General features: G+C 38.7%; 3 protein-coding genes across 7 annotated transcripts in view; 1 reads left to right on the top strand and 2 right to left on the bottom strand.

The window, feature by feature from the left end:
- Nucleotides 1-402: 402 nt before the first annotated feature.
- On the bottom strand, nucleotides 403-8950 carry PRPF38B (pre-mRNA processing factor 38B). Of its 2 annotated transcripts, none has more exons than XM_010409502.3 (6): nucleotides 8581-8950; nucleotides 5233-5301; nucleotides 4788-4939; nucleotides 4644-4704; nucleotides 1884-2107; nucleotides 403-1626 (listed from the first exon to the last, which is right to left on the bottom strand). In XM_010409502.3, the coding sequence occupies exons 1-6, from the start codon at nucleotides 8857-8859 to the stop codon at nucleotides 771-773; spliced, it is 1641 nt and encodes a 546-aa protein (XP_010407804.2). In that variant the 5' UTR covers nucleotides 8860-8950; the 3' UTR covers nucleotides 403-770. The 2 variants fall into 2 exon arrangements, with proteins under 2 accessions (XP_010407804.2, XP_039411793.1); XM_039555859.1 differs by lacking the exon at nucleotides 8581-8950 and adding an exon at nucleotides 7972-8157.
- HENMT1 (HEN methyltransferase 1) lies at nucleotides 8233-23639 on the top strand. 4 transcript variants are annotated; one of them, XM_039555860.1, is made up of 9 exons: nucleotides 8233-8470; nucleotides 10361-10464; nucleotides 12217-12281; nucleotides 14390-14637; nucleotides 16162-16274; nucleotides 18036-18170; nucleotides 18566-18748; nucleotides 20339-20516; nucleotides 22053-23639. In XM_039555860.1, the coding sequence occupies exons 4-9, from the start codon at nucleotides 14524-14526 to the stop codon at nucleotides 22446-22448; spliced, it is 1119 nt and encodes a 372-aa protein (XP_039411794.1). In that variant the 5' UTR covers nucleotides 8233-8470; nucleotides 10361-10464; nucleotides 12217-12281; nucleotides 14390-14523; the 3' UTR covers nucleotides 22449-23639. The 4 variants fall into 4 exon arrangements, with proteins under 4 accessions (XP_039411794.1, XP_019147035.1, XP_019147037.1 ...); XM_019291490.3 differs by lacking the exon at nucleotides 10361-10464; XM_019291492.3 differs by lacking the exons at nucleotides 10361-10464; nucleotides 18036-18170.
- The window catches only part of FAM102B (family with sequence similarity 102 member B), a 24093-nt gene continuing 20302 nt past the window's right edge, over nucleotides 23443-27233 (bottom strand). Inside the window, exon 11 of the mRNA XM_010409244.4 lies at nucleotides 23443-25939. Coding sequence (XP_010407546.1) covers nucleotides 25897-25939 — 43 coding nt within the window. The 3' untranslated portion in view covers nucleotides 23443-25896. The remainder of the gene's footprint in view (nucleotides 25940-27233) is intronic.

Genomic DNA, 27233 nt, shown 5'->3' with positions numbered 1-27233 from the left:
AAGCTTACATGGATTTTTTTTCAAACAAATAAAATGCATAGATGGCTACGGTACTCATCCGTCAACCTTTACAGTGTCCGCTTGAGGTAGCCTTTCTACAGAATTACTAAACAAGCCCCAACACAATCTAAATCCTTGCATCAAAACCACTATATCTGAAAGTCCACTCAATTTAACACCACTGGTGATCAACATAATACATTTTAAAAGCTTTGGACAAAACAGCAGGTACAGTGGACATAAATGTTAGTTCTAAATCTGCAGCCCTCAATGTACATCGTACACACATAAATATCTCAGCTATAATACACATTCCAGATCCATCCCTAAAAGCCATACTATTATGGAAAGCACAGCCATGCTAACTTCAGGATACAAACCATAATTCCACGTCTACAAAAGGAAAGTATAATTAGTGGCAGTTTATTGCCTCATACAAATTTAACCAACATGGCAACCATGCCAAAGGAATTAAAACATTTTCAGGACATATGTACAGACTGTACATTTCAGAAACATCTGAACAATAAAAATGCAAGAACAATCTCTGCATTACAAATTAAACTAAACAAATGGTTTGAAACCGTCAATGCATTGAATGGGTTTACAAAGGCACTTCCCTACCCAAAATAGGAAATGACAATCTGCAGCCTAGAGGGAGGTTGGAGAAGAGTGCTCATCAACTACTGCACAATCTCAACTTTAAGAAAAAATAAGCAGGATTTAATCAAACATTTATAGGATTCAATGTGATCCACTTCTGAAAGAATTCACAGAGTCTCATCTTTGTTTTTCTGTTGCTTTTCTTGGCTCTCTCGTTCTGTACTTTGGCTCCTTCGACGATCATGTTTGTCAGAATGGTCCTTGCTATCACTGTGATCATGTTTGTGGGAACGTTCTTTGCTTCTGCTACGCTTCCTAGATTTTTCTTTGCTGGGACTCTGATCTCGTTTTCTGGACTTCTCAACACTATCTGTTCTTCCTCTGCTTCTACTTCTACTTCGTTTATTTGACTTCTCCTTATTTTCATTTTTATGTTTACTTGATTTTTCTTTGCTTCTGCTTCTGCTGCGCTTACCTGTGTTCCTGCTTCGGCTCCTACTCCTATGCTTTCTTTCCCGGCTTCGACTTCTACTATGCTTTCTCTCTTTCTTGGAATCCCTCTTGTCGTCACGGTGTTTCTTCTCATCTTTGTCATCCTTGTGTCTTCTCTCCTCTGTGTCACCCTTACTTTTCCTTTCTTTTGACCTTTCTCTAGAGCGATCTCTTTCCCTCTCACTACCTCTTTCCTTATCATAATCTCTCTCTTTTTTCCGACTCCGTTCATTTTCTTTCTCTCGCTCCCTATCCCTGTCTCTTCTATCTCCTTTCCTGTCACGACTTCGACTCCGGCTTCTGTATCTGTCCCTGCTTCTGCTTCGCCTCCGTTCTAGTGAGCGATCAGTACTTCGAGATCTCCGCCTTTCTTTTTCTCTCTCCTTTGCTTCGCGTTCTAATCTCTGCCGTTCTCTTTCTCTTTCTAGTTCTCTATCAAAACTAGATGATCCATGGCCTTCCCGATGGTGACTTCTGCTTCTCGATCTTCTGGGAGACCTCCTGGGACTGATCGATCTTGGTCTAGGAGACCTTTTAAAATAGAAGATATTCTATGTGAAACACCTCCTTCAAAAGTTAAGAGACCCTCTTTCCTTTCCAATTTATACTTTACATACACAGCCTGTATTTAATCTTGAATACCAAATATCATCTGATTATTTTAATCCACTAGCATCCATAAACTGTTGCCTTAAAACCTATCTCAGTGAAAAGACAACATGTTGCTGGTAATAAGTAGTTCAGTATCAAACTTTTAACATTCATTTTTAAAATAATGGTTGTATGACCTTGAACGTCTACGTTCTGCATGCCGGTCTATTTCTTCCATCCCCTCCTTGCCATCTTTCTTGATTTTTCTAGGTCTGCTTTTAATTTGCTGGTCAATGGCTTTCTGGACTGGCACAGGAATTCTTGGAAACAACGTGGAAAACCATTCAAGCTTAGTGAGGAAGGAACGAAGCATCTCCCCTATGGTCATAACGCAACCCCCACCTGCCTTGACATCCAGGTCCTGCAAAATACAAGCAAAAAATATCCTGATGGTCAAAAATACTCTTTACTGATTTAAAAAAAAAAAAAATGCTGCTACATTACTGTCCTATTGAAGTCTCATGATTATGAAAGTTTACTTGTCTCATATTCTAGTACATTTCCTTAGAAAAATTCAAACTCTGCACCCTTTGGATTTGGCAGAATGTTAACGATAGGGAATGGGACTTAATATATATGCATGCAGGCACATACTAATCCTGCAGCCATCTGGATGGTAAGGGACTGTCGATGAAGAGATTAACGCAAAATCCCCTTACACAGTCTGGTTATATGGTATGATCTTGCATTGTATTTAAATGCCACAAAGTTGAGAAGTCCTCTGAAACTACATTTAATACTCCATTTTGTGGATGTACAACTGTGTACCATCATACCCAACCCTGTGGCCTAAATCATTTATGAACTACATCATTGCCTATCTAAAAATGATCACAGAAAAACCTCTAGTACAAAATGGCATCCTAACAGAATTGGAAGCAATAGCAAACCAACTGCCATGAAGCAGTGAGGTTTCTAATTTAGAAATATGTAAAAAAATAAATAAATGAACAAATAATTGGAAACGCATAATCCATGATGACCATTGTCTCTGAAAAGGGTCATTACCGCATGAAGGCCTTCTTGCTATGCCCTCTCACAGCTCAGGACATGTTAGTCAGCTATTGTCAGTCCCAAACCTATAGTGCAAGCACACAAGGAAAGTGAGATTTGTTATCTAAACAGGAAGAGAAAATCTGAACGTAAAACTGCTTGCACTCACACACATTTAAGTGTTCAGATATACAGTTTTTCCAAATATAATCGCTGCAGAGATCTAAAGAAGAAAAAGAGGAGTTAAACGTAGCACCTGGAGAGTACGTACAGTTAAACAAAATAAACATAAGAAGCATTTTGAAAAGTAACTCTGTATCCTGGGAAGGTTTTCATAGCAGCATGACAAAAGATGAACTGCTTCCACATATTTAAGAACTGGAGGGAAAAAAAAAATCCTGTAGGTTTAAATAGTTCCATATATAAAAATTTGCTTCATCCTATTGAGCTTGACCAGGACTGGTAAGAAACTTAAGCAGCCCCAAGCAGTTTTTCTACATAAGGCAAAGCTACTTATAGCAGCCAGGAAAGAAACACTAATTCCAAAAATATATTGGGAGATTTTAAACAACAAGAAATAAACACATCTTGATAACCAGTATCTGCAAGAACTGAAATGTATGAACTAAAAAAAGAGCTTAGAATAATGAACCAGTTAGGACCTGCATAATGCATTGTACTTGTGACTGCTTTACTGTCCCTAGAATTGACTTTGTGGGACCCTGTGTATGAAGCCACCCCAATCCTTCTCACAAAATACAGTCCAATGTTACAGAGGAGAGTTCATATTAGTTAACCCCACCTGGGGACATTACAGTGATTCAAGCAAGAGTCAAATTTGGTTTCATTTTTATTAAAAATCTACTATAGCACAGGTTTACCTGAAATTACCAGCTGCTTCCTTTGCACAGTGTTTTTGATACTTAGCATGAAAGAAGCTGTTTAAAATAAATATACTGCATTGCAGTCAGATACAGGTATAATTAACACTATTTTTAATACCAGTATTTGGACATCATTTACAACTACAACATTTGAAATTTCTTCAAATAGATGCCTACAGTCACAGTGAAGATGGCAAAGTGATCCTTCCTGCTCAATAAATACAAATTGCAGCAGTATGTAGCAGACTGTGTATTCAACTTCATAGCCCAAAAAACCTCACCCACCAGCTCTCTACTGTTTCTCCAAACAGTGAATCAGGACTAGGATCCTAAAGGTATTCTCCTATCAGACTGCATAATAACATAGCCTCTTTACTGAACTTCTTTGGTTAGCAACCCACATCTCCTTATCTGCCCCATTAACAAAGACATTAAGGCTCCAGAAATAATGCCACCTTATGCAGTAATCAGGCTTTTTGTTTCTCCTCTGAAGAAATCCTGGGTTTAGTTAGTTATCCCAGGACATGAAGACTAACCATAGAGCTTTTTGGCAGTACTTTCCAACGTGAATGTTGGTTTCCACCGTATAGTTCCCACTCTTTCATGTAAGCATCAATTCCCCCATCCCAGTAATAAACAGATAATATAAATTTAGCACTTTCATGACTTACTACACCTTACCTAAAAGTAACTATGATTTTAAAAAACACCGAGAAGACACATTCACACAGCCTGCTGTCTGCACTCTGATTCAGTATACTTGTTCCACATGGCTTTGTAAATCTGACACAGTAACATCTTAACCAATGAAAAAAATCTGTTAGATCTTTGAAATCTAAGAGAAATAACCCAGGTTCCAGCTCAAACCTGTTTCCTGCACTAATTAATGTACATAATGTAGACAAGAACATACCATTGTAACATTCAAACTACAGAAAACCCTATCAAGAAACGTTTAAACCTAAAGTAGTAACGTGAAAAGAAACAAAAGAAAACAAATTATTACCCTCGCCGACATACCTCTTCATCATCAAGAAAGGATTCAAACCAGTCCCATAGATCTGTAGGTGGCTGTGTGTACCTTTAAGCACAAAAACAATGTAAAATTTTAATACAGCTTTCTGCATACCAGATCAGTCTTTAGTTGATGATATTGATACTTACCTAATATACATAAATCCAAGAGCCCTAATATATGGGGAGTCTGTATGAGTGATAAGGCCCATCACTTGCTTACGAGTGAGCTTCAGTGTAAATAATTTGTAGAGTAGACAAAAGGCAGTAGACACAATTCCTCCAGTTCCAACACCACGCACCTTTCAAAAGCAGAAAGTTAGGTGAGGATGTAGAAAGTCATAAAGACATTATCCCGAACCTACAAAAGAATATAAGAACTAACACAGGATAAAATCTAAACCGACAAACAAAGCTATGTGAAAAAAGTAATACTACTTACATCCACAGCTTTGGAAGCAAGAAGAATATATCTACTCTTTGTAATAATATTTTACATCTAGAGGCTGAGCCAACATACAAGCATATTTTATCTATGCTTGGGAAAGTTATTTACCAGACAGAAAAATTTAAGAAGGCACGTACTTCTACTTACCCCTCCACACATCCCTGTCTGGCCTGCTGTTTTTCTGCTGCCCTTTTCCCATGGTTCAACATGGGTAACCTGAAAGGGTGAGGTGGAGGACAGAAGGAAAGAAAGAAAAGTACAGTTACAATCTCCATAACGTTTAGGTGCCTATAAAAGCCTGATTTAACAGTGGATATCCTAAACCAATCTTAAAAGACTGTCTTCTAGCAAATTCAAGATCAAGTCTGCTTTGTCATTAAAGCAAAGCACTTGGCTTTTTAAATTACCACATTAAGAAATTACAGCCAAAATCTTGAATGAGATTTAAAACAAATCCCGTAACCCCAAAGGAAACATCCATGCTTATTCTATATTCCACATACTTTCAAATGCTTTATGACTAAACCCCATCATTACTATTTCCTTGGGTGATTAAACAACTGCCTTTATTTAAACCACCTCCTTACAAGTTTAGTGATAACTGCTGATGACAGCTACAGAAGTCAAAATATACACTCATTCCTAAGTCTCATTTCTGAAGTGAACTTAGCTAGATATTTCTCTTCTTTATCACTTGCTATTAGGACAAAAGAAAAATGTTTATCAAGGGTAGTATTTTAACATAAAGTCAATGTTTTTTTCTTTTAGACTGCAGTCTAAAAGTCATTCTTAGATAAAATGATTCCTAAGTACAAACAAGTAAAATTTGCCCAAGTCAAATCTTGTGAGATACATTTAGGGATGAGTGCACAAACACAGTTAATCAACACCATTCCTAAAACTTGACAATAACGAGTCATAAACAAGCTCAGAACCACCTAACTGCCTATCATACGTTTGAAATTCTGAAATTCAGAGAAGCAATATCTGGCTCAATAAACAAGTATATTTCCTAAACAAATCAACTTAAAATGTATGTAAAAGACAAAAAAGGATACAGTGGTGCTACACTGGATTGGGAATAAGAGTTCACATTATACAGCACTTCACAAATTAAGATTCTTTAACAATACATTAAATAAAACCAATTATGTACACAATCACATGACATCAGATATACACTAAAAGCAGAAGTTACTGAACTTTGTTTGCGTTTTTTATAGTTGCTGTCTTTGCCAAACAGGAAATATGAGAGATGCCAATACTGTAGAATTCAAAATCCACTATGACTTCCTGTACTATTACCATGAGAAGTTGACAAATACTAAATAAATAATATTGCATAACCTTCTGGTTATATAGTATTGCCTCTCAAAGGAAAGGAAAAGTATTTTTTAGTCAAAAAATCGAGTATAACACTACCACAAAATTCTAGTCTTCGACTTTTAAAACTAGTTGCAGTCAATCTGAACATGCTGGTTTTGACAGGTATCAATTAATACAAGCAAATAACAAAACGCTGAAAACAATATTCATTTTAAAAAGGCATATTTAAAGTTTTGATCCCACAAAGACTGCTGTGCATGCTTAACTTGTTGGAAATACACAGACGAAATGAAGCTGAAGACATGCACATGGTGTTAGGGTCAGGGATAAAGAAAGAGGAAGTCCTGCACTTTGCAGACACAGAACTGAAACAGGAGCCCAGAATTACAAGTGAATTAATTCAAATATCTGGACACAGTCCACATCTTCAAAGATGGTCCTTATCACTAGCTGCCTGTGTGACTTACAATCACCTTTCCTGATAATCCAGCCCCTAGCACTCTAAAATTTTCTAGAAGAGCCACTTGTTTCTCAAAGACAGACAAATACACTTGAAAATACAGCTGCTATGATGGGTATCACACTCATTAAAAAAAAAACCAAACAGCTAACAAAAAACCCCACAGCAATTATTCAGCAATCTTAAAACATGAAGAGAATTCAAATCTTCTTAATATCAATGAAGCAGCTTAACCATCAGGTTATCTTCTCCCTCACAGCCATTACTCATGAGTGAGTAAGGGACTGAGTTTTCTCTTTATTTAGCATGCAGTTTTGAGTCAGTAACTGTCAAGTTCAGGAAACAAATCAGATCAATATGCAGATTTTTAATGCCATGTCAAAATTCTTCCCAAATTCAAGACAAAACCACTTTGGGAATGAAACAGTAAGACATGCAAATGAACTATTTGACCTACTGCTGCTGAGCTCCATCAGTAAAAAGATGACAAATCACATAAAATAGTTTTTAGTGCATCTGAAGGGGTTCACTTTAAAAATAGAGTAAGATCTCGAATTTTCTGAAAATATGTTTCTTTTATAATTTTTTCAGCTCTAAAAATCAGTTGCATAAGTAAACTCTGCCACTTTCCATTCAGATAGTCGTAAGTCTCTCACTGGAAAAATGCTGTCGACAATATATGCTACAGTAAGTATTAGGAGAAATAAAGAAACAGCTCCAAATGACAGAGCACAGGCAGAGAAACGCTATCATTAAGTGGAAAAACAGTAGCATAAGTAAACTCAAACTGCCAAAAATCTCAACACACTGTGGTGGAGTTATTTTCCACAATTATAGCACCTTAAGTAACTTGATTTGGCTTGGATAAATGAGACAAAAAGGCTACCTTTGCTTTTTTAAAAATTTATTTCAAATATACTGAAACCCACCAGCTGACACAGTAACATTATCGAGCAAAATGAATTCACCTGAAAAAATATGCCAATAGCGACCAAAGCACAGGTGACTAACTGAATTATCTAAGCTTGAATTCTCTAAATTTTGGTCTCGTTATCAGAACAAAGAAAGTGGCTGCGTCGATTAGCATTAATTATGCATACCTCTACCTGGGAGAGTGGCTTGATGGAAGCCTCGGTGCAAAACTGATTCAATCCTGCTAACAAAACAAGAACCGAGACATAGGTGCCCTGGTACAGACCATTCATCTCCCCATCACATCCTACCTAACGCCAAGAGAAGCATTAAAAGGAACTCGTTAAGTTGTAAGCTGAGTTATGGAGGAGGGAATCCTAACCTGGAACTGCGAATGAAAGCCACACGCAGACACCTACGGTCACCACCATCCCTTCTGTGTGGTTACACGGCGTCCTGGCAGCTCCATGCTGCGAGGAGGGCTGGTCTCTCTGGCAGCGCCAGCAGACCTGCGCCCTCCCCGCTCTCTCCGGCTGAAGGCGCAGCCCTTAGACGGCCATTTCGCCCCCACCGCCCCGGCTCACGCTGCCCTCTTCAAACCTAATTTACAGCTCCGCAATTCCAAATCCGACGGCGGAACACGCCTCTTTGGGGAGGCAGAGAAGGCAGAGCCTTGGATACCCCCAGGTAAGCAACACAACCGATATTTACTCCCATACCTCACCGCAAGATAAGGGGCGAAAAGGCGCGGGCCGCAACCAAACCGGGCCCGGCGCCAGCGCGGCCCGCGGGCTCACCTTGAAATAGATCTCGTCCACCACTTCGTGGTAGGTCTTGAGCTCGTAGAGCTGCACCTTGAAGTAGGGCGACGAGAGGATGTTGGTAAGGATCATGGGGTTTAGGTTCATGGTCTTTTCGTTGCCCCACAGCGGCAGCACGTTGCCCTGCTTGCCCGAGGCCGCCGGCTTGGGGCCCCCGCTCTGCAGCGGCTGCTGCACGGGCGGGACGGCGCCGGGCGGATGCTGGACCGCCTGCTGCCCCTGGCAGTTCGCCACCGCGGGGCTGTTGTTGGCCATGGCGGGTCGGCGCTCGGGGCAGGCGGGCCGCGCACACGGAGCGGGGCCGGCGGGCGCTGCCTCAGCCCCGACAAGATGGCGGCCGGGGAAGTGACGGCGGCGCCTTCCGGGGCCGCGTCACCGACCCGCGGGGAGCGGCGGGGAAAGGCGGGCGTGCTCCGGAGCCTTGGCGCGGCCCCTCCCCGCGGCTCCTCCCGCTGACACCCCGGCCGTTTGCCGTGGCACTTCCCGCCCTCGCCTCACGGCAGCCCGCGGGCCCGGCAGGCGGGACATCACCGCCAGGGAGAGTGAGGGGTCTCTGTGGCCCGAACGGGGACAGCTGCTGGCACCGTTACACGGAGTTCAGTAGACTGAGCCACCGATTTAGCAAAGTTGGAGACTGGTCCCTTCGGTCCCTTGTCGTTGGGAATGAGGCCGCGGCACAGCTGGTGCTGGCCACTTCTGCCTCCACAGCAGTGGAGAAGCAAAGAAATAATAGAATGACTTGGGTTGGAAGGGGACCTTGAAGACCATCTAGTTCCAACGCCCCTTGCCATGGCCAGGGACACCTTCCACTAGACCAGGCTGCTCTGAGCCCCATCCAACTTGGCCTTGAAGGGATGGGGCATCCACAGCTTCCCTACTAGGGAAGGGGAAAGGAAGAAATGTTGGACACATTCAGTGTGCAGGAGCCTAGGGGGGCAATGATGGCCAGGGCACGGCCCAGCCTGTTCACTTAACACTAATGCTGGGTACGAGGCCCACTCCCCTGGCCAGGACCTGGCTGAGCAGCTTCTGAGAACCCTGTCGGACACCCAGCAAACAGTAACTGTCCCCTGCTGCTCAATTCCAGATCAACAGCTCTTTCTGAAACTCATAATACTACATACAGACTTGGAACAAGCAGACTTAGGTTAAACAGCTAAGAGAGAATCACTGCCTACATATAATTACTAACAAAAGAGAAAATCCTCCAGTTTTGCCTGCAAAACCAAAAAACCCCAAACTCAATACAACTAGTTACATACTTTGGTGTCAGTCTTTAAACCTAAAGTACAAAAGGGAGACAATGCATGATTGAGAAGAATTGCCAAAATACTCTAAACATCAAATGACCATGCAAAAATAAACTGGAAGTCCAGTGAAATGACTGCAAGCTGGGCATAATGTGGCAAAGTATATTCAGAGAAAGGCTCCCCATTGCTCAGCGCATCAGGAAACAGGTACAGGGAGAAGGTGGTATGAAATCATCCATGGGAAGAGCATCTCTATGTGCTAAAGCTATGCTAGATTTTTAATTTAGAAAAGAGGAGATAAATACTCTTGGAAGTAACATTAAAATACCTTCACTCTTCATTACACATTGAAACCTTGAGAGACAGTTTATTTTCATTACCCTGGCCCTTCAAGTACATTAGAGCTTGTACTGTTGCAGAAAAGTGTTCTTATCAGGGCCCTGGCATGTAACGATTTCTCTAAGCTGCCTGCTCTGCTATCAAGGCTTTTCACTCCTCTTTTCTAGGAATAACCACTAGTCTCCTTTTGGCCTCCTCTTCCTATCTTGGCTGATTTCCAAAGACGTTCCCAAAATCTTCATTACTTACATGGCTCTACCATATTGATGCAGTAAATACCCATTTAACAATCTCATATCAAATCAGAGAATGAAACACAAAAACTAGTTCTAAGAAAGTGTCTTTGTAACAGTGATCTTGTTCTGGAGGCAGTTAGCTGGAGTAGTAACCTTTCTTTGAACATGAGTGGTTTTGTTATTGTTGTTTAGAGCACATCCTTAATTTATATTGTATAACCACTTCAAGACAGCCCATACTTCTGTTGCAGTTTATATTACCCAATTGTGTTTTCATGCATTTATGTTTTCTTGTTGGAATACTTAGCCAGTATGTTCCAAACCTCAGTATTTTTTACTCTCTATAAGATAATGTTTTTATACTTTTTTTACTCTTTGGTGGTGATGCTGAAACCTCATACAGTTTCAACCTATAAATCCATTTGCTCCAAATTAGATTTCCTTCCCTCAGGCATCCCAGCTGGTTTTTATATAGAGTACAGACAAAAAGAAAAACAAAACCAAACCAAGAACCAAACCCAAGAATCTCAAAATGAGGTGATTTTCACTTGCAAACTGCAAGGAATGATATATAATTATAAAAGAGTAAGAGGATGGTGAATTATGTGTAAGAGCAGCTTCATTTTTCATTCAAACATACGAATTCTGAATTTTTTCAAATGGACCAAATGTGTTAGTTGAAGCAGAGGAGAAAAAATACTAGTACTTCAGTCACTAAACATCCTCTGAATTTGAGTTGAAAGCACTGGTGGTTAGCTCTGGAATTATAGATTAAGCAGTATTGCTGTATGTATATTTCTGTCAAATGTCAATATGGACTAGTGTCTCCTGGCAGCAGTGCTGCATTAGGTTTCTTTTGCTATCAGATTTAATTATATGCACAGCAACTTTATGGGGAAAGTACTGGAATTGCATACATTTGTCTTTCTCATCCCAGTTACTGAAGGAATTAAGTGTCAGCAGTTTAAGATTTCTTGATTCATGACTTTATACAGTGAGGTGCGTTTATTCCAGTATAGTCAAATCATTTGCTGCTCTGTGTATGGTACAAAAGTAACAGGCTTCTCTAAAGAAAACCTGCTTAATTTGTGGCACATTGAACTAACACGATTTGAATATTCAGTTTGAAATTACAGACTGTAATGTGAAAATTACATTTAAACTGAAGTTTTGAAGTAACCTCATTGATTTGGACCTCCTTTAAGTAGGGGATGCACTAGGTAACCTCTAAAGGTCCCTTCCAACATAAATTATTCTATGATGTCTTGAGACTGTTAAGTAGATGTACCACTGCATAAAGGGAAAATAAAAACCAAAAACCCCAAAACTTTAACCACAACTAGACTAAATCAAAGAAACTTATTTTCAGTGAGAAAATAATTTTTTAAATGTATTTGATTTAATGGGGAAAAATCAGAAGAATTTTTCAATACTTTTTTAAGCAAGTAGGTCAGACACCCTTGAGTCAAAGCAGATTGTCCAGCTTAAAATTGCGAACGAATAGTGCTCACCATCTCTTTCATGTTGCCAGTCTTCCAAAGATTGGCTCTCCAATCCAATGTCATCACCTGATATGGAACAATCAAAAAAGATTTCTCTGTGATTATATTGTTCATAGTGCAGAATTATAACAGCTGATAATTCTGAAGGTCTCACTTACAGTGGTACATTTCAGGGTGAATTCTTATGAACTATTAGGACATAATGTGAATTTACAATGTGTTATTAATTGAATTTTACTGTAAACTTTACTACTGTTCTTTTCTGTACTTTTTTTTGTTCTTAAGAATCCGTTACAATGAATTGCAAGTAGAATTTCACAGGATACCAGAATCCATAGCATTGTAAGCCGGTAAGTGGAAGACTTCTATTAATAAACTTTAGTATATCTCTCTGAGGTAAAAACCACTGTGCAGGGCTTATAAAATCGTCTAGTTGAGACATAGTGATGGTTCAGGGTTAAAGTATTACTCAACAGCCAAAAAGGGTAACTGAGATATTAAAAAAAGAGCATTCAACCTGTCTTTTTTTCTTGCACAAGGTATTCATACCCTTATTTCAATTACAGTGCATTTTCTTTTCTAAAAAGCAACCTAATTAAAAAGTAAAAATCAAATTGCTAGACTAGTCAGAGATATTTAATGGGAATTATTTCCTGTACAAACATAGGTACCGTGCATGGCCAGACTGGGTTATGCAGGTCTGTAAATCTTAATGGGGAGAAATCCTACAAAAATAATTGAGGAGATGTTAAATATACTTCAAAGTAAATTTTCTGTACAAGTAAAGATTGCTAATATTACAAATTGCCCATTTATAATCCCAACTGATTGAAGTAGCTACTCTCAGGCTGCCAAACTTGCACATACTGGTTTTGGTGATTTGCTGTTCTAACAGAAGAAAAATAATTGTAAAGTCGTACAGACAGCTCCCTACTTCTAGCACTCATAAACCAAAATGAATACAAAGAAAAGGTAACTACTATTGTATTCCAAATCCTGAAAACCAAAGAAGTTCAAACAATGCAATAACTTCAGATATCTGAAAGAACCACTTGGATTCCCAGTTTGCAAGCACACCTACATATGTTTCCTGTCTTAACTATTGGGTGAACAGCACAGCTGACCTGCTCTGAGCTACGTGTGGTCTGTCTAGGCCACGAAACTTAAAATGTTACCCAAGAGTTGTCATATACATTTCTAGTATGTTCTGAAATCATAAAGGGCATTGAATTATGGTCTAATTTATCTAACAAATCTTTATCCTCGCTACCACCAGAGTCCTGCCTCCTTCTAGGTCCCAGGCCTACACTATACACTATCTTGATTAGTGACAGCCCTGCCCTGTGATAAGTAAACGCTTTACATGCTGTTAACAGAAGAAATGGGACATTTAGAGCCACGCTTTCCTTTCTCCTTTCACCGTGCAGCCATGCAGCTGCCTGCTCTTTGAGAGACAAATGTGCCCCAGTGTGGAAAAGACTTACTGAAACCGATCGACATCGATTTTGGATTTTTGTGCTATCTACCTCACTCCCCCAAACAGGGCTAGTTCACTGCGTATTGCAACCAGCACAATAGCGCGTTTCCCCTCTGGGGCGTAGCAAATACGGCTTCAAACACAGCAGCACCGCAAAGCGAGTAGCATGAGGAGTGGCAAGATTTTTGAGGTTTAGTGTAAAAAAGTCGGGACACCGCTCGCCGCCGCCAATTACCTTGTAATTACACTGAGGGGGGCTGCCACGGGTAGGGACCGGTACAACAGGTGGGCCCTCGGACGGTCGCTAACACTGATTTATCGTCTCGCACAGAGGTGCTTTAGGCAACATCCCCCCGCCCTGAGGGCTGTCAATAAGAGCTCCCAGCGCGCCCCGGAGCTGCCGCACTTCCGTCGGGGCGGCCGCTTGTGCCAGGCGGGAGCTCAGCGTGGGAGAGAAGGTGGAGGGGACAGAGCGGGGGAGCCTCGGGAAGGGGTGGTGATGGGGATGGGGATGGGGATGAGGATGAGGATGGGGGTGGCGGTGGCGGTGGCGGTGGCTGGGTCGGGAGGCAGTGGCTGTCGGGGGCCAGGAGCCGGAGGGGGTCAGGCCGTGGGTGCCGCGGGTGGCCCCTCACGTGGGCACTGCTGAGGGGAGCCCAGCAGGCCCGCTTAGCTCCTGAGGCGGCGGGGGACTGCCCTGAACACCGAGCCGGCTTTTGTGCGTATATGTACACAAGTACATGCTTTTATTTACGTGTGAAAGACCTTGTAGAGCAATCACGTTGTGTGCAGACTTGGCCCAGATGCTTTGGTTGTAGTCTCTGTCCAGGTGTGCTGGATGGAGAGTGACAGATTATGAAATTTGCTTTTTTAGATTTGTATATGATCTATAGTTGTTTACATAAGGTTATTTATATAACTATACATGGAAAGAACAGTCTAATCGTGCTAATCCCAATGTTTTTGTCATTCTCTGAATAGAACTCAGATCAGGTCTACCCTGCTTTAACTGGGACTCAAGCACCAATGAAAACGGCAAACTCTGTAATTGGATATGTTATGAAGTGCTTCAGAAAATAGGAGTTCACTTTTTATTTTAGAGTTACCAAAATATTATGGATAAGAACTTTCAAGAAGAGTTTACACAAATTATTAAATTTAAACCTCCTTTGTACAAACAACGGCACCAGTTCGTTAAAGATTTAGTGGAGAAATACAAACCTAAGAAGGTTGGTATGTTTTGTCTCTGTAGGTTATAAATTTGAAAGTACGTTGACACTTGGTATCTCAGGAAGACAAAACGCGTAAATAACCTGTTGACTTAATTACCAAACAACAGTAGTGGAGGAGCTGTTAAAACCAAATGGTCTTAGCAGACACCTTGTGATATGTTGTTTTTCAGGGGTACATAAAATTAATGTTACTTGGTGTGAAAGAGGAGACTATTTAAACAAGAGAAATGCCTTAGACTTAGTTTTTTAATGTAGTGGGCATTCTGGTTTTAATTTAATTATGCAGAATTTGGTTCAAGCTGCTTTCCGCATAGTTGGGTTTTGCTTTCCAGAGCTGTTAGTTCTGTGTAGCCTGGTTTACCTCATCATTTGCATACATAGTCTCAGATGAGAAGTGACATTGGGAGTGTGGGATTATGTGAGACTAACTCATCTCCACTTTCTTAAGGTCTTGTGGCCCTCCACCTGTGTTGTCATGTGTGTCCCCACTAAAATATCAGAACTCTTGTTTCACTGCTCACTGAGAAAAGTTAAATTATTTAAGCAACATTCTGTAGTGTTTGCTCTCTTTTAATGTGTCCTCCCCACTTCCTTCTGCAAAAGATCTTCTCAAGTGTGCAGTGTTTAATCCTTAAACTGATGTTAATATTTTAAGGGGCATGCAAGAAACTGATGCACCTGCATTACTTACGTAATCATACTTCTAGTAGCTAATAAAAATCTAATCTAATCTATGAGGTCGTGGCACTGTAATCTGCTTTCAGATGGAATGTATTTACCAGTGTTGCATCTGTCTTTAAAGGTTTGAATTTTCTGATTTAGGATGTGGAAGGGGTGGGAGGGTGAACTTTCTGTTTGCACAGAGGGTAGATAAGCTGGATAGAAACAACTCAGGATTTTCACATGGAGAGCAGCAGAGTGCTTCAGCCTTGACTGAGCCTGAGAAGGAGCAGTGGGGGTTGGTTTACATACTCAACTATCTTTTTGGCTTACAGGAAAGAATATCTATTATTTGACTTCATGGTCTGAATGTCCCCAGAGTTCCCCACTTAAACATTAGACTGAGCCTGTAACCTTGTTTTATGCTGATTCTTTGCTAGCTTGGATGCTGGTGAGCCTGTTCTCAGTGTTTTGGAGGGAGAACAGCACAGTGAAAAGCAATGGTGAATGTGAAAATTGCTGCAGCTTTGATACTCAAAATCATACCTTATTGTTACTCACATGAAAGACGTTCTCTAGAGTCAGTGGGATGCCCTACATGTACGTGTTTATAGCTGTAGTAACAAAAGGTTAATTATTTTTTTAAAATCTCGCAGGATCCTCATATACATTTTTTTAAAAGAATTCTCAAGTCTGCATCTATCCTGCTTGATTGCAGCTGTAAATTTTAGTTATGATTGTGAAATGCTTTATCATTAAAAAGTTATTTTGACATAAGTATGGAATTTTAATTTTATGAAAGTCTCTGAAATTACTGAGAAATACATAGCATTTATAAATTGTTTAATATTGAATTTACAGGTGGCAGATTTAGGATGTGCTGATTGCAGCCTTCTCCGGATGCTGAAATTCTGCAGTTGCATTGAAGTGTTAGCTGGGTTAGATATCTGTGCAAATGTAATGAAAGAGAAAATGTAAGCTCTCTGATTGTTTTGAGGTTTGTGTTTGTCTTGACCTAGTGGTGTGGTGGGTTGTCCCTGGTTGGCAGCCAGGAGCTCACTCCCTTCCTTAGCTGGACAGGGAGAGAAAATATAACAAAAGGTTCATGAGTTAAAGGACAGGGAAAGATCATTCACCAGTTACCATCATGAGCAAACCAGATTTGACTTGGGGAAATTAGTTGAGTTTATTATCAAAATCAGAGTAGGAGGATAAGAAGTAAAGGAAATTTTAAAAACACCTTCCCCCTACCCCTCACTCCTTCATGGGTTTAACTTTATTGCCTATTCCCTAGCTCCTCTCCTGCAGTGTTGCAGAGAGATGAGGAATGGGGATTACAGTCAGTTCATTACATGTTATTTCTGCTGCTGCTTCCTCCTCAGGGAGAGGAGTCCTTCCTCTGCTGCAGAATGTGGTCCAGAATGGGGGGGATACAGTCTTCCATGAACTTCTCCAGCATGAGTCCTTCCCATGGGCTGCAGGTCTTCATAAAAGGGACCTGCTCCAGCCTGGGTTCCTTTCCACAGGGTGCAGTCCTTCAGGAGCAGGCTGCTCCAGCATGGGTACCCTACTGGGTCACAAGTCCTGCCAGCCAAGCTGCTCCAGTGTGGGCTCCTTTTTTCCAGAGGTTCCTGCCAGGAGCCTGCTCCAGAATGGGCTTCCCCTCAGAGAAGCCTCTCCTATAGCCCCCTGCCTACCTTGCCATGCAAACCAAATGCAAGTGGCATGTTGCAGCATTTCTTGTAGAGGCTTTCAAAATTAGAGTAATTGCAGAAATAGCAGCTTGGCAAATTAAGAGCTGTCGTTGGATCTGTGCCTGGGGACTCCTGGGCTGCAGGTGCCCGTAACATCACCTAATGTAGCCAAAGGTCTGGGTCATGGAGAGGCCCTCAGGGTGTGCACATCTGAGAAATAACACTGTTTGTAAAGGCACTAATACATGGTGTTGGGAATATCTGCTTATGCTTATACTGACATTATTGTCTTCAGAAAGATCAGTTTTGATCTTTGAAATGTATATGTAACTTTTAGTCACAATGGTGGGGACTTGTTTATTGTTTTGAAATAGGAAGTTTAGCTCAGTGTGTGGTGTCTGGTTTAGAAGCCTCTAAAATGAGAGGTTTATGTGATCTTTGAAGCATTGGTCTGATGGATGAACATAGGGTTTCTTGAAAGCAGGTTAATACAATTTCAGTGAATATGTAGGATCTAGATGCTGATGTTATCTCTTGCTCTTTTTCAAGAATGAAGAGAAGTAACCTTTTATATTTAATATTTATTGTGTGCTTTGTGTAGTGCAGTATTTGAGAATGAAATTTGCGCAGGTACTTTGGTTTCTCAGTGCATTTTACTTGGAAAAAATATGTAGTATGCTTGTCTAAAACTCCCCCTGAAAACCCTGCAAAGCTTGCTTGTCTAAACCAGATAATACTGTGTGTCTGGAATTGAGCTATTAGTAGAATTTACAAGTGGCTTTCCAAGTGACTTGAGAGTATAATGGAAATTTTTGTAAACACAAAGGACAGCTTCTGGATTAACTTCTGCTCCTTCTGTCCTATTGTATGTAGTTACAAAAACTGTTTGTATTGCATATTGGTTTTTATATCCATGTAAAGTCGTTAGCTTTTTGAGATTTATGAGGTATCTGTGCGGGGTGTTAGCTAGTTTATTTGCATGCAGCATTTATCTTGTCTTAAGGTCCTTTCTGTAACATCATATTTTTAATACTTTTGTAGGCATACATTGTCTCCTCTTCCTGTTGATTATTTGCAACCATCTGAAAGATCCCTAACTATTACCTTGCATCATGGTTCAGTTGCCCATAAAGATCCTTGCATGCTTGGTTTTGACTTGGTGACGTGTATTGAACTGTGAGTATTAGGACAATACAAAATAGTTTTTTAAGTCCATTAGAATTCAGTTTGGAATTTTGTCCATGCTCCAAACATGCTCGATCAAACCTTTCAAGCAGAAGAGTAGAATTAGAAAAGTATAAAGTAGAAGAGGGGCATCTTCTAACTTGTGTTTAAATTACCATGCTAAGCAATTCAAATAGTGCTTATGGTGGGAAGAGGATACAAAACGCAAGAGGAGATTTGCTCAGACAAAAACCTCTGTGCTGCCACTTCGCCACAGTGCCAGTGCTTATATTACTGAGCCAGGTGTAAAATTACAAGTTACAGATAGAGGTTTGGGGTTTTTTTGACTGGTTGTTAGGATTACAGTATTATGTTTTTAAACACAGACATCAACTTACTCTTTCCAGAATAGAACACCTGGAAGAACCAGAGCTGAAGAAGTTTCCTGAAGTGGTGTTTGGTTTCATGGCTCCAAGCATAGTTGTGATCAGTACTCCAAATTCTGAATTTAACCCTTTGCTTCCAGGAGTGATATTATACAGGCATCCAGACCACAAATTTGAGTGGAACCAAGCACAATTTCAAAGCTGGTAAGGTACTGAATATCATGTTCTGACAGCTCTGGGTGTCCAGTAGTGCAAGAAATGAATGGCTGTGCATTTTCCGACTGGTTCACTTACGTGGTTTGCTGTCAAGTGAAGTGTCACCTCCTGATTTGGTGGTTTTTTTTGCTGTTGAGAGTAGTTAAGCATTTTCTTTGGTTTTTGTGTTTTATGGTGGTGGTGAAGTTGGCTTTTACTGTAACTGCTCTGCAAAAAAAATTTAAAACTTTTACTTACTTTTTATATATCTTTATTACAATTAACACAGTTGAAGTGTAAGGAAGGTATCAATTAACCTTTTTGAGTAATACCTTGCTATAGAAATTCTTCGTGAAATCCAAGAAATGTGCTTGCTATGTATGGTGTGTAATCAAAGCACTCAGAGTATGCAAGCAGATTTATTAAATAATCACAGTAGTGGGGCATGTTGAACACATGTTAGGATAGTTTAATGAATAATGGCCCAGTGAAGGATTTAATGCAAATCATATGCACATGACAGAGGATTATATGAGATCTATCTTACCCTTAATATCAGTAATGTAATAAATATAAAATAAAGAGGGAGTGGGATTTTGTGGTAACAGTCAACTGTCAAGCATTTGTGGAAGAAAATAGATGGTACAGTAAAGAATGCCATACCTCAGTAGCCAACTCTTGCGTATCTATCTTGGAAGTTTTTCCCATTAAACTATGTTGTTTCTGCCATACACTTTAAAGTATCCAGTGATTTTTGAATAAATAGTTTTGCAAAGCTGGAAGCATATATTTTTCCCTACATAATGATACTAAAGCCTGCCTGTTATTGGCTACTTTAGAATACGTTAGTGACTATTTCTTTCACTTTAAGTATATTTAGATTTTGCTTTTAGATAGATGTGAATTAAAAGTATTGATATCACTGAAGAAATGGGGGGGGTGGTTTGAGCTGTAAACTTGAGAAAGCCTTTGTGTTGTGAAATAAAAATATTACAGTACTCTCTAAGACACAAGAGATGTTAATTTAGTGTTCTTCTTTTTCATGGAGAATGATGCAGGTAGGTGGTGCAGTTTTGATTCCCTGCCCCATCCCTTTGTTTACACTGGCTGATGTACTACAAGATAGTTTTCATTTAGATGTTATGTACAGTGTTGTAACCTTGATTAGGTAGATTTTAGTCTTTATATATTTACAACAGACCACACTTTCTCTATTAACTGGTCCCTTGTGGTTTAGGGGTGTGTATATTTTTAATGTGTTCTTCTCAAATAATTTTATTCTTGAAAATTGGTAGTTTTTAGCTGACTTTCAAGTTGGTGACTCAGCAACTGTGGGCATTAACATTCTGTGCACATATTTTAGAAGAAACAGTAGTGTTTTGATGGCTAAATTACTGATACTAAATGATTCAGACTATGGTAGGCATCTTACAGCTCTGATACAGCAAGCTTTGACAGTGCTTATCTTCAGGCATGGGAGTTAAGAGAAATTATGTTCAAGCCTTCACAGCCTTGGAGTCTTGCTTCTCCTTAAGAATGCATCTTTATCACATAGAAAGATGAATATTTCAGGTAATTGGAATAATTTGTCTTTTTTAGGGCTCTAGCGACTGCTAGATGCTATGATTACTCTGTGGAGTTTACTGGTGTAGGGCACCCACCAACAGGAATGGAGAAGGCTGGGTTTTGTACCCAAATAGGTGTGTTTATTAGAAAATATCCTCAAACTGGTGAATCTCTTCAGTCTGAGAAGCCCACTGAAGTAATTTACGAAACAGTAAGTATGATTTTCTTCCTTTAGAGATATGAATAAAGAGTAAAGTTGTCTATGACTGCCTGTGAGGTGTTATTAGCATGGGCTACTGCTACTATCCAGTCCTAGCTCCAATTTTCACCAGAACAAGAGAGTCTCATTCTTTGTGTTTCCAGTTGTACAAAGGCCTTAAACTTTCAGGGTATTTGCCAAATGACAATATGGATAACCATTCTTATCTTAAGATACTCCTATCCTTAGAATGAAATTTTTCCTTTCTGCCAGCTGTTTTTCCTCTAGTCATTAATTTTACTTATTATGTGCCTGTTGGCAATGATACAGATTTTTCAGATACATAAAAAATAAAAAGCATTTCTAACTAAATGCCATGTGGTATAAATCAAACTTTTTTCAGAGTTGACATGAAGTAATGATGCAAAAGTAAGTAATACTGTTGGAGTTTTTTCAATTTTATGAGGCCTTAAATTACTTGTTTCAGTGAACATACTCTAGTATTTCAGTTCTTTGTGTAAAAATATGTAAGTATCTTCAAATGACTTGTGACCTGAACTAAAACATAGTAGTGTTATGGTGTTATTTTTTATGGTTTCCAAGCTATAAAAACATTTATAATTTCTGTATTTGAAATATCTGTGCATGTGAAATGTCACATGTCATCTACTGCCATTAGTAGAATCATGAAGTGCTCTTTAATGCTCAACAAACTTGAAAATACATCTAGGACATGTATTAGAAATTGCTTTCATTATCTCCTGTTACAGGGTCATTTGGAGACAGTTTTGACATGGGTATCCTTTGAGTTTCAATAAGAGTGTTAATGTTTGTTTCTTATCAAATTTTTATTATGTAACTAATTTATAGGAATAAATCAACATTTCAAAATGTAATTGGAAACTAAGAAATAATTATAGACAGTGGAACTTCATTGGTAGCATGTTGGTATAAAGCACTTCATAGTAAACTGGTGGGAATGAGAGTGCCTGTTTAGTTTCCTTAACTGCTTTGGAGTAGAGCTCAGTGTAGAACACACTACGAGTTCAGAGATTTCAATGTCATAATTTATTTTTAGCATTCCCTACAGCTGTGAGAGCATATTTAATGTTTTACTCTGAAAACAATAAATGACATGCTATAGTTTTGGTTTCCAGATGACAGTTCAGAAGTAGTTTAGAATCTCCATCACTATGGCACTGTCCCCAGAACCTCATAATGAGTAATGTGAGCAGTAAGAGAATTATTAAAAATAAGTAAAGAATTGCAGGGCTTTACACCTCTCCTGATCTACAAGTGTAGCTTGCAGGTATAGCCTGTTGGGTTTTGGGGTGTTTTTTTAAAGTTCCTTTAACTGCCAGTGTAGTTGTAATACAGAAAACAAGCTCATATTGCCTAGTTTTTCTGTAAAGTGGAAATGTTTAATAAGCAAAATAGGATTGAATAAAAAACTGTATTCGCATTTTGGAAGCTTTTTTGGACAGCAAATGGTAAAATCTGAGCTTGTGATAGTGATAAATATTTTATGTATTCTTGTACATTGTAAAGGTCTTCAAAGCAGTGTACCCAAGTCTCAAAGATGAGAAGTACTTGCAGAATGCAGTGATCAGTGAAGTTATTTTCACAGCTCAAATCATTAAGCACCGTTTAATGTCAAAACATGAGGAGTACGGTAACGATCCTGAGAGAAAATCCAAATTCCAACCTTCAGTGGACTGTTTTTCAGACTATCTTGGAAAACTGGTTGTTGAAAAAAACATGGAACCATTTGTCAGTGGAAATGAGGTTTACATACCCCTTGCAACAATCTTTTCTTTTCCCAAAGTGAATCGACTTTGTGGTACCTTTGAGAAGTTATGCAAGCTTATTGCTGGCAAGGTCACACTGAGCAGTGATGGTTCTGCTGTGATGGTCAATATTGAATGTGAAGATGAAGATGATTAGATCACAGATTCCTCATACAAAGTTCAGTTAAAGTAAAGAAAGTGGTTCTTTTAGAAGCTGTCAAATGGTGTGTTCTCTATTGTAACTAGACCACACAATCTTTTCTAACCTTCCAGCAGCAGTATTTATCTGTCAGCACCTCTCATTGAGTGCAGGTGAGTGCTTCTGACAAAGGTAACAGTCACTCATAGGGGTTTCAAGTAGAGTATCAAGGGCTAAAAGGAAATAATTAGTTCTCATGAAGAAAATGAAGTATTTCTGTTTGCTTTCTATTGCCTTATTGTAGCTATCAAGTATAGTTTGTTTTGTCATCTACTGTGTTGTGCTGAGTAATGTGAGTGAGACAGGTTTAGGGCAAGTTTTTTCTTAATTTCTATGAAATCTATAGATGCCTTTTTCAAGATGAGTATATAGCCTTGATGAAAACCAAATGTTGTTCCAGCTGAATTGAAATAGGAAACTGGCATCTTTGTTCTGTCTTTGGAAAAAAAATAAAAAATTTAAGAACTGCTGTAATTGTGAATGCTAACCTGGCTCTGGTGTACCTGAAATATTTTTTGTTCTCATGTGCAGCTGTTGTTCAAAACTGTAAAATCCAAATACAGCAGATGGAAAAAAGTTAACAAGAACAAAACTCCACAAGACAACCAGAAAAATCTCCCAACACTACCATCAAGAAAACAGTGCAGTATCCTGAATATAAGGGAAATAAGGTGTATAGCTATTGTTTGGTTTTGGTCAGAATAGCTGAACAGGATACTTCTGATCAGTGTTACAAATTAAAGATTTTCCTTCTACATTAGGAAAAGAATGGGATCTAAATGACACATTTTCCTGATAATGTAGATGTCATTGAAACTGTGTGAAAACTCAGAAGCAGAAAAAGGCAAAGCATTTTAAAAAGTCATCCTTAACTGGAAGAGAAACTGAAATGGATTCAAACTGCCAATTAAGTTTGTCATTTTTTGCATTTAAAAAAAAAAAGAGACAATTGTTTAGGTACTTATTCCAAGCTGAAGACATGAGTTTATTGAATGTCTGAGAGATTTGTATTTAAATACAGTTAAAAAATTCCATAATCCACCAGCACATCCCAAACAGTTTACAACATGAAAGTCTCCAGTATTCATATAAGAGTTTACTAAAAAGAAAATACAACACCTAAATGTGAAGGTTATGTTCCACTTTAATGATGCACAATTACATAATCACTTCATGAAGAGTTGTAAGTCAAGTCAGGAGAATAAATTACTAGGATACAGTTTTATGAAAAGCTGGGTTTTTATGTCAACTTCCCTACTACTTAAAAGATCTGCTCAGGCAAGAAAATACTGTTTCTAGTAAACAAGTTATCTAATCTATGACAATTAGCTGTGTTGTTTAACTTAAAATAGAATGGGCTATGGAAATTTCCTTCAGAATTACATAAGTAGCTGTACAGTGTTTTTTAAAAGTCTGTTTTCCTCAAACTACATGTAGTTTTCCTAGTAAATGTAAGTAAACCACCATTTAACTACTACTGGTTTTAATAGATTTGCCAACAAGTACAGCAATGTTAAAGAGTACTGAAAGCAAGTATTCAAATTCTTGACATATTCTGCCTGTAATGGCATTCTTTTGGTATGAATTAGTTATTTAACAGGAAAGGAGACTATAATGTTGTGAGAGAGAGTTGTATGCCAGCAGTTGAGTAGTTTCTGTTTAAAATTCCTATGGAGAACAGAAACTGATAATACCACACACTTCTATTAAGAGCAGCTAAAATAGAATCTTTGTATTAATTCTTTTACCTAATTAGATACTCCAAAGAGATTATAATTAACAGTAGCAACAAAACTATGCAAGTACCAAAACTGAGAATTAGCTCATATTCATCATATTCAATAACAGTATTCTAGCTTTAAAATCTGAAATTTCCTTAAAAATACAAATAAAATTTTAATAATTCTGCCATGGATTTCTGGAAAACCAAGTCTGCTTTTCCTAATTTAACCTATTAAACATGGCCTACTTTTACATCAATAAAAAGGTGTCAAACACCACTCTGCTTCAAATTTTGCTCATTCTGAGCTTTCAAAAGTTGCCACACTATTTCTAGTTATTCCAGGCTTTAACTGATAAACAGTACCACTAAATGTAAAAAAAAAATTAAGTCATTTGCAGTTTACAATTAATTACACCTAACACATCCTTCTAAAAATGGATTCTTTCATATTCTCAATGAAAATTTAAAGAGCTTGCTCTTGCCTGTCAGGCAAATGACTACTTGTGCAAATTTAAATACAGTACATTGACCTAATGTGACAGTGGACAGATAGCAAAAGAAAATAGCAAAGCTGTTGCACACCAAGACCTTTTCAGTGTGCAGATAGGTCTACAATAAAGTGCTTCTCTTAACAAGTTATATTAATGATAGTAGAGATGCTTACCTAGTTTTAAAGCTTAAATTCCTTAGTAAATTGTTTAATCTCCCTGTACACCCCCAATCCCGCAAGGCACATTCAAAACATAAGCAAAGCACTGACTGTGAAGGATTAAGCTACAATAAAAAACATTAAGTGGTAGTAAACTACTGACTAGGTTTGTAAACAGTACCATCCCATTGCATCTCAATGTTCATGCATTATTGAAGTGAGTTTCTGTGGGAGCAGCTGCTGAACTCCAGATTTAACAATCGAGGCAACTTTCTTGATAATACACTACTGTGCCTTAGTGTTTTGGTGTGGAAGCTCACTTTTTTCATCACTTGAACAAAAAAAATGTCACATTTGATGCATTTAAGCCTGTAGACTTAATTTACAGTTAGCACAACTGATTAGTGGCTGCTTTCGATCTATTTAGTTTTGGGGATTTGTTTTAAATGTATGTGACATTCACCTCTTTTGTTGAACCTCACAATGAAGTTGTGCTCAGTACTCTTAAGAGAAGGTTTTGGTTATGTTAAAACATAGCTGGCCTGTTTTTTGGAGGCCATAATTCTGACCTGATAAAAACTGACTCAATATGAGGAATTAGCTTCTGTAAAAATAAAATGACATGTAGGATCAAATTGAGTAATTATTTTTTTCAGGTTCTTTTACAACCAACTTTGGGAAGTTTCTTTAGAAAAGACATTATGAACAAAGTCCATCACCACAAGTGATCTCTTACATAAATCATTGAAATGGGACTTGTTTCATCATGCTTCCACAGATGTTTCACAGATATTAAGTAATTCCACTAACATCAGAGTTTACAGAAATGGTCCAAGTGGTCTCACAAGGTACACCTAGCTAAACATTGCCATCATACCACAGAAGGTGATGCTCTATGAGCAAGAGGCATTCCATTGCTTTTCAGAAAAAGAGTACATTGAGTTCATTTTGTCTTTCTCAGCTCTTGCAACAGAGCAAACACTACCAGAAGTATCAACATCAGGGTTCCAAGTTTTCCTCATTTGACATCCAGTTTAGCGTTTTATCACCACCTGCTCATATGCTCCAGATCCTACTCTGAAAGTTTGAAAAAAGTTAGTTCAATGTTAATTTAAATGAAAGCTAAATAGCAAGTATCACATATCAGGAAGTGTATTGTTTAAACAACCCAACCAACAGCCCTTCCAAAAAGACCCCAACAAAACCTCTCCACCCAAACAGGAAATATCAAACCAGCTAAATGTGAAGGGTAGAAAACATTTGTCATTATTACCATGCCATGGAGTCACCTACATTTTAATGCATTAAAGAGATTTTTTTTTTGTACTACAGTCAAAATGAACAAAAACTAATGTTACTGAACAAGAAGTTACTGTTGGACTTCACTAGAATTTCTTAAACATCACCTTTAGGGTACCCCTCCCCACAGCTATATCATATGCAGCTAATACTCTTCATATACATTTATCCATAAACAAATCAATGGGTCTAAAAAAACCAGAAAGTGATCATCATCTTACATTAAAAAACAAGAAAAACATCTTCAGTTGTTTGTTTATTCTGAATTGTAAATTGAACTCTCTCACCTCCCAGGTGACAGCCCATACTGGATGGTTTTCCACAGCAAATTGCAGTACTATGTAAAAAATTAATAGGGTAAGCTCTGCCTTAGTATAGTATTGTGCGTGGACTGTTCTGGCAACTGCATTAGGACAGATCTCTGTATGCTACAGGAATGTGTTCTGTACCCATTCATGTGATCCTAGACAGCCATTAGTATGCCCAGTTTGCAGATAACCCGATGAGAATCATCTTGTAACCATCAGTATTGCGTGCACATATAAAATGCAATTATGTTATGACTCTCAATATATCAACAGCTGCCTTTATACCTAAGTTCATAGTAATTACTGAAATACTGAGGATATTCTAATTTCTTGAGCTAAAAATATTGAGTTACATTGGACTGCAGAAACACGGTATTAGAGCATATTGCCTGGTTTTCGTGCTTTCTCATCTGAAGATTAACACATTCAGGTCAAGTCATATATCAGGGTATTTGAAGAAGGTTTAGAGAAGAAAAAAAAGCCTCTGGTTCTAAACTACAAGACAATCTGAAGCAGATGATCGAAAGAAAGAGTTTAGGACTGCAAATAGCTGAAAGATGAAGAAACCATTGAAACAAATGTAACAAATGGAAACAGGATTTGTGAGGAAAAACTAAACTGAAGAAAATTAGGCTTGTTATCAGGAAGACGTAACAGTTTGATACTGTAAAGGTAGATGTGTAAAACACTTAAAATTTTCTTCCCACTCCAGGGTAACGTAGTAAGGTTGTAGAGCTCACATTTGAAACTGGTGTCTGTTTCCC

Source organism: Corvus cornix, chromosome 8, assembly GCF_000738735.6.
Source record: "Corvus cornix cornix isolate S_Up_H32 chromosome 8, ASM73873v5, whole genome shotgun sequence".
In the NCBI taxonomy this organism is placed as follows: Eukaryota; Metazoa; Chordata; class Aves; order Passeriformes; family Corvidae; genus Corvus; species Corvus cornix.
The sequence above is the reverse complement of the archived record's forward strand: the minus strand, read 5'-3'. Positions and strand labels throughout refer to the sequence as shown.

What these genes read in the sequence shown, in the direction of transcription:
- PRPF38B (XM_010409502.3), bottom strand. Translation starts at nt 8,859, where the DNA reads ATGGCCAACAACAGCCCCGCGGTGGCGAACTGCCAGGGGCAGCAGGCG. An exon ending in CTTGGATTTATGTATATTAG is followed by an intron (nt 4,705 to 4,787) that starts GTAAGTATCAAT and finishes TTGTGCTTAAAG; the next exon opens with GTACACACAGCCACCTACAG. An exon ending in CCTTTCTTGATGATGAAGAG is followed by an intron (nt 2,108 to 4,643) that starts GTATGTCGGCGA and finishes TGTATTTTGCAG; the next exon opens with GACCTGGATGTCAAGGCAGG.
- HENMT1 (XM_019291490.3), top strand. Translation starts at nt 14,524, where the DNA reads ATGGATAAGAACTTTCAAGAAGAGTTTACACAAATTATTAAATTTAAA. An exon ending in AGAAATACAAACCTAAGAAG is followed by an intron (nt 14,638 to 16,161) that starts GTTGGTATGTTT and finishes TTGAATTTACAG; the next exon opens with GTGGCAGATTTAGGATGTGC. An exon ending in CAAGCACAATTTCAAAGCTG is followed by an intron (nt 18,749 to 20,338) that starts GTAAGGTACTGA and finishes TGTCTTTTTTAG; the next exon opens with GGCTCTAGCGACTGCTAGAT.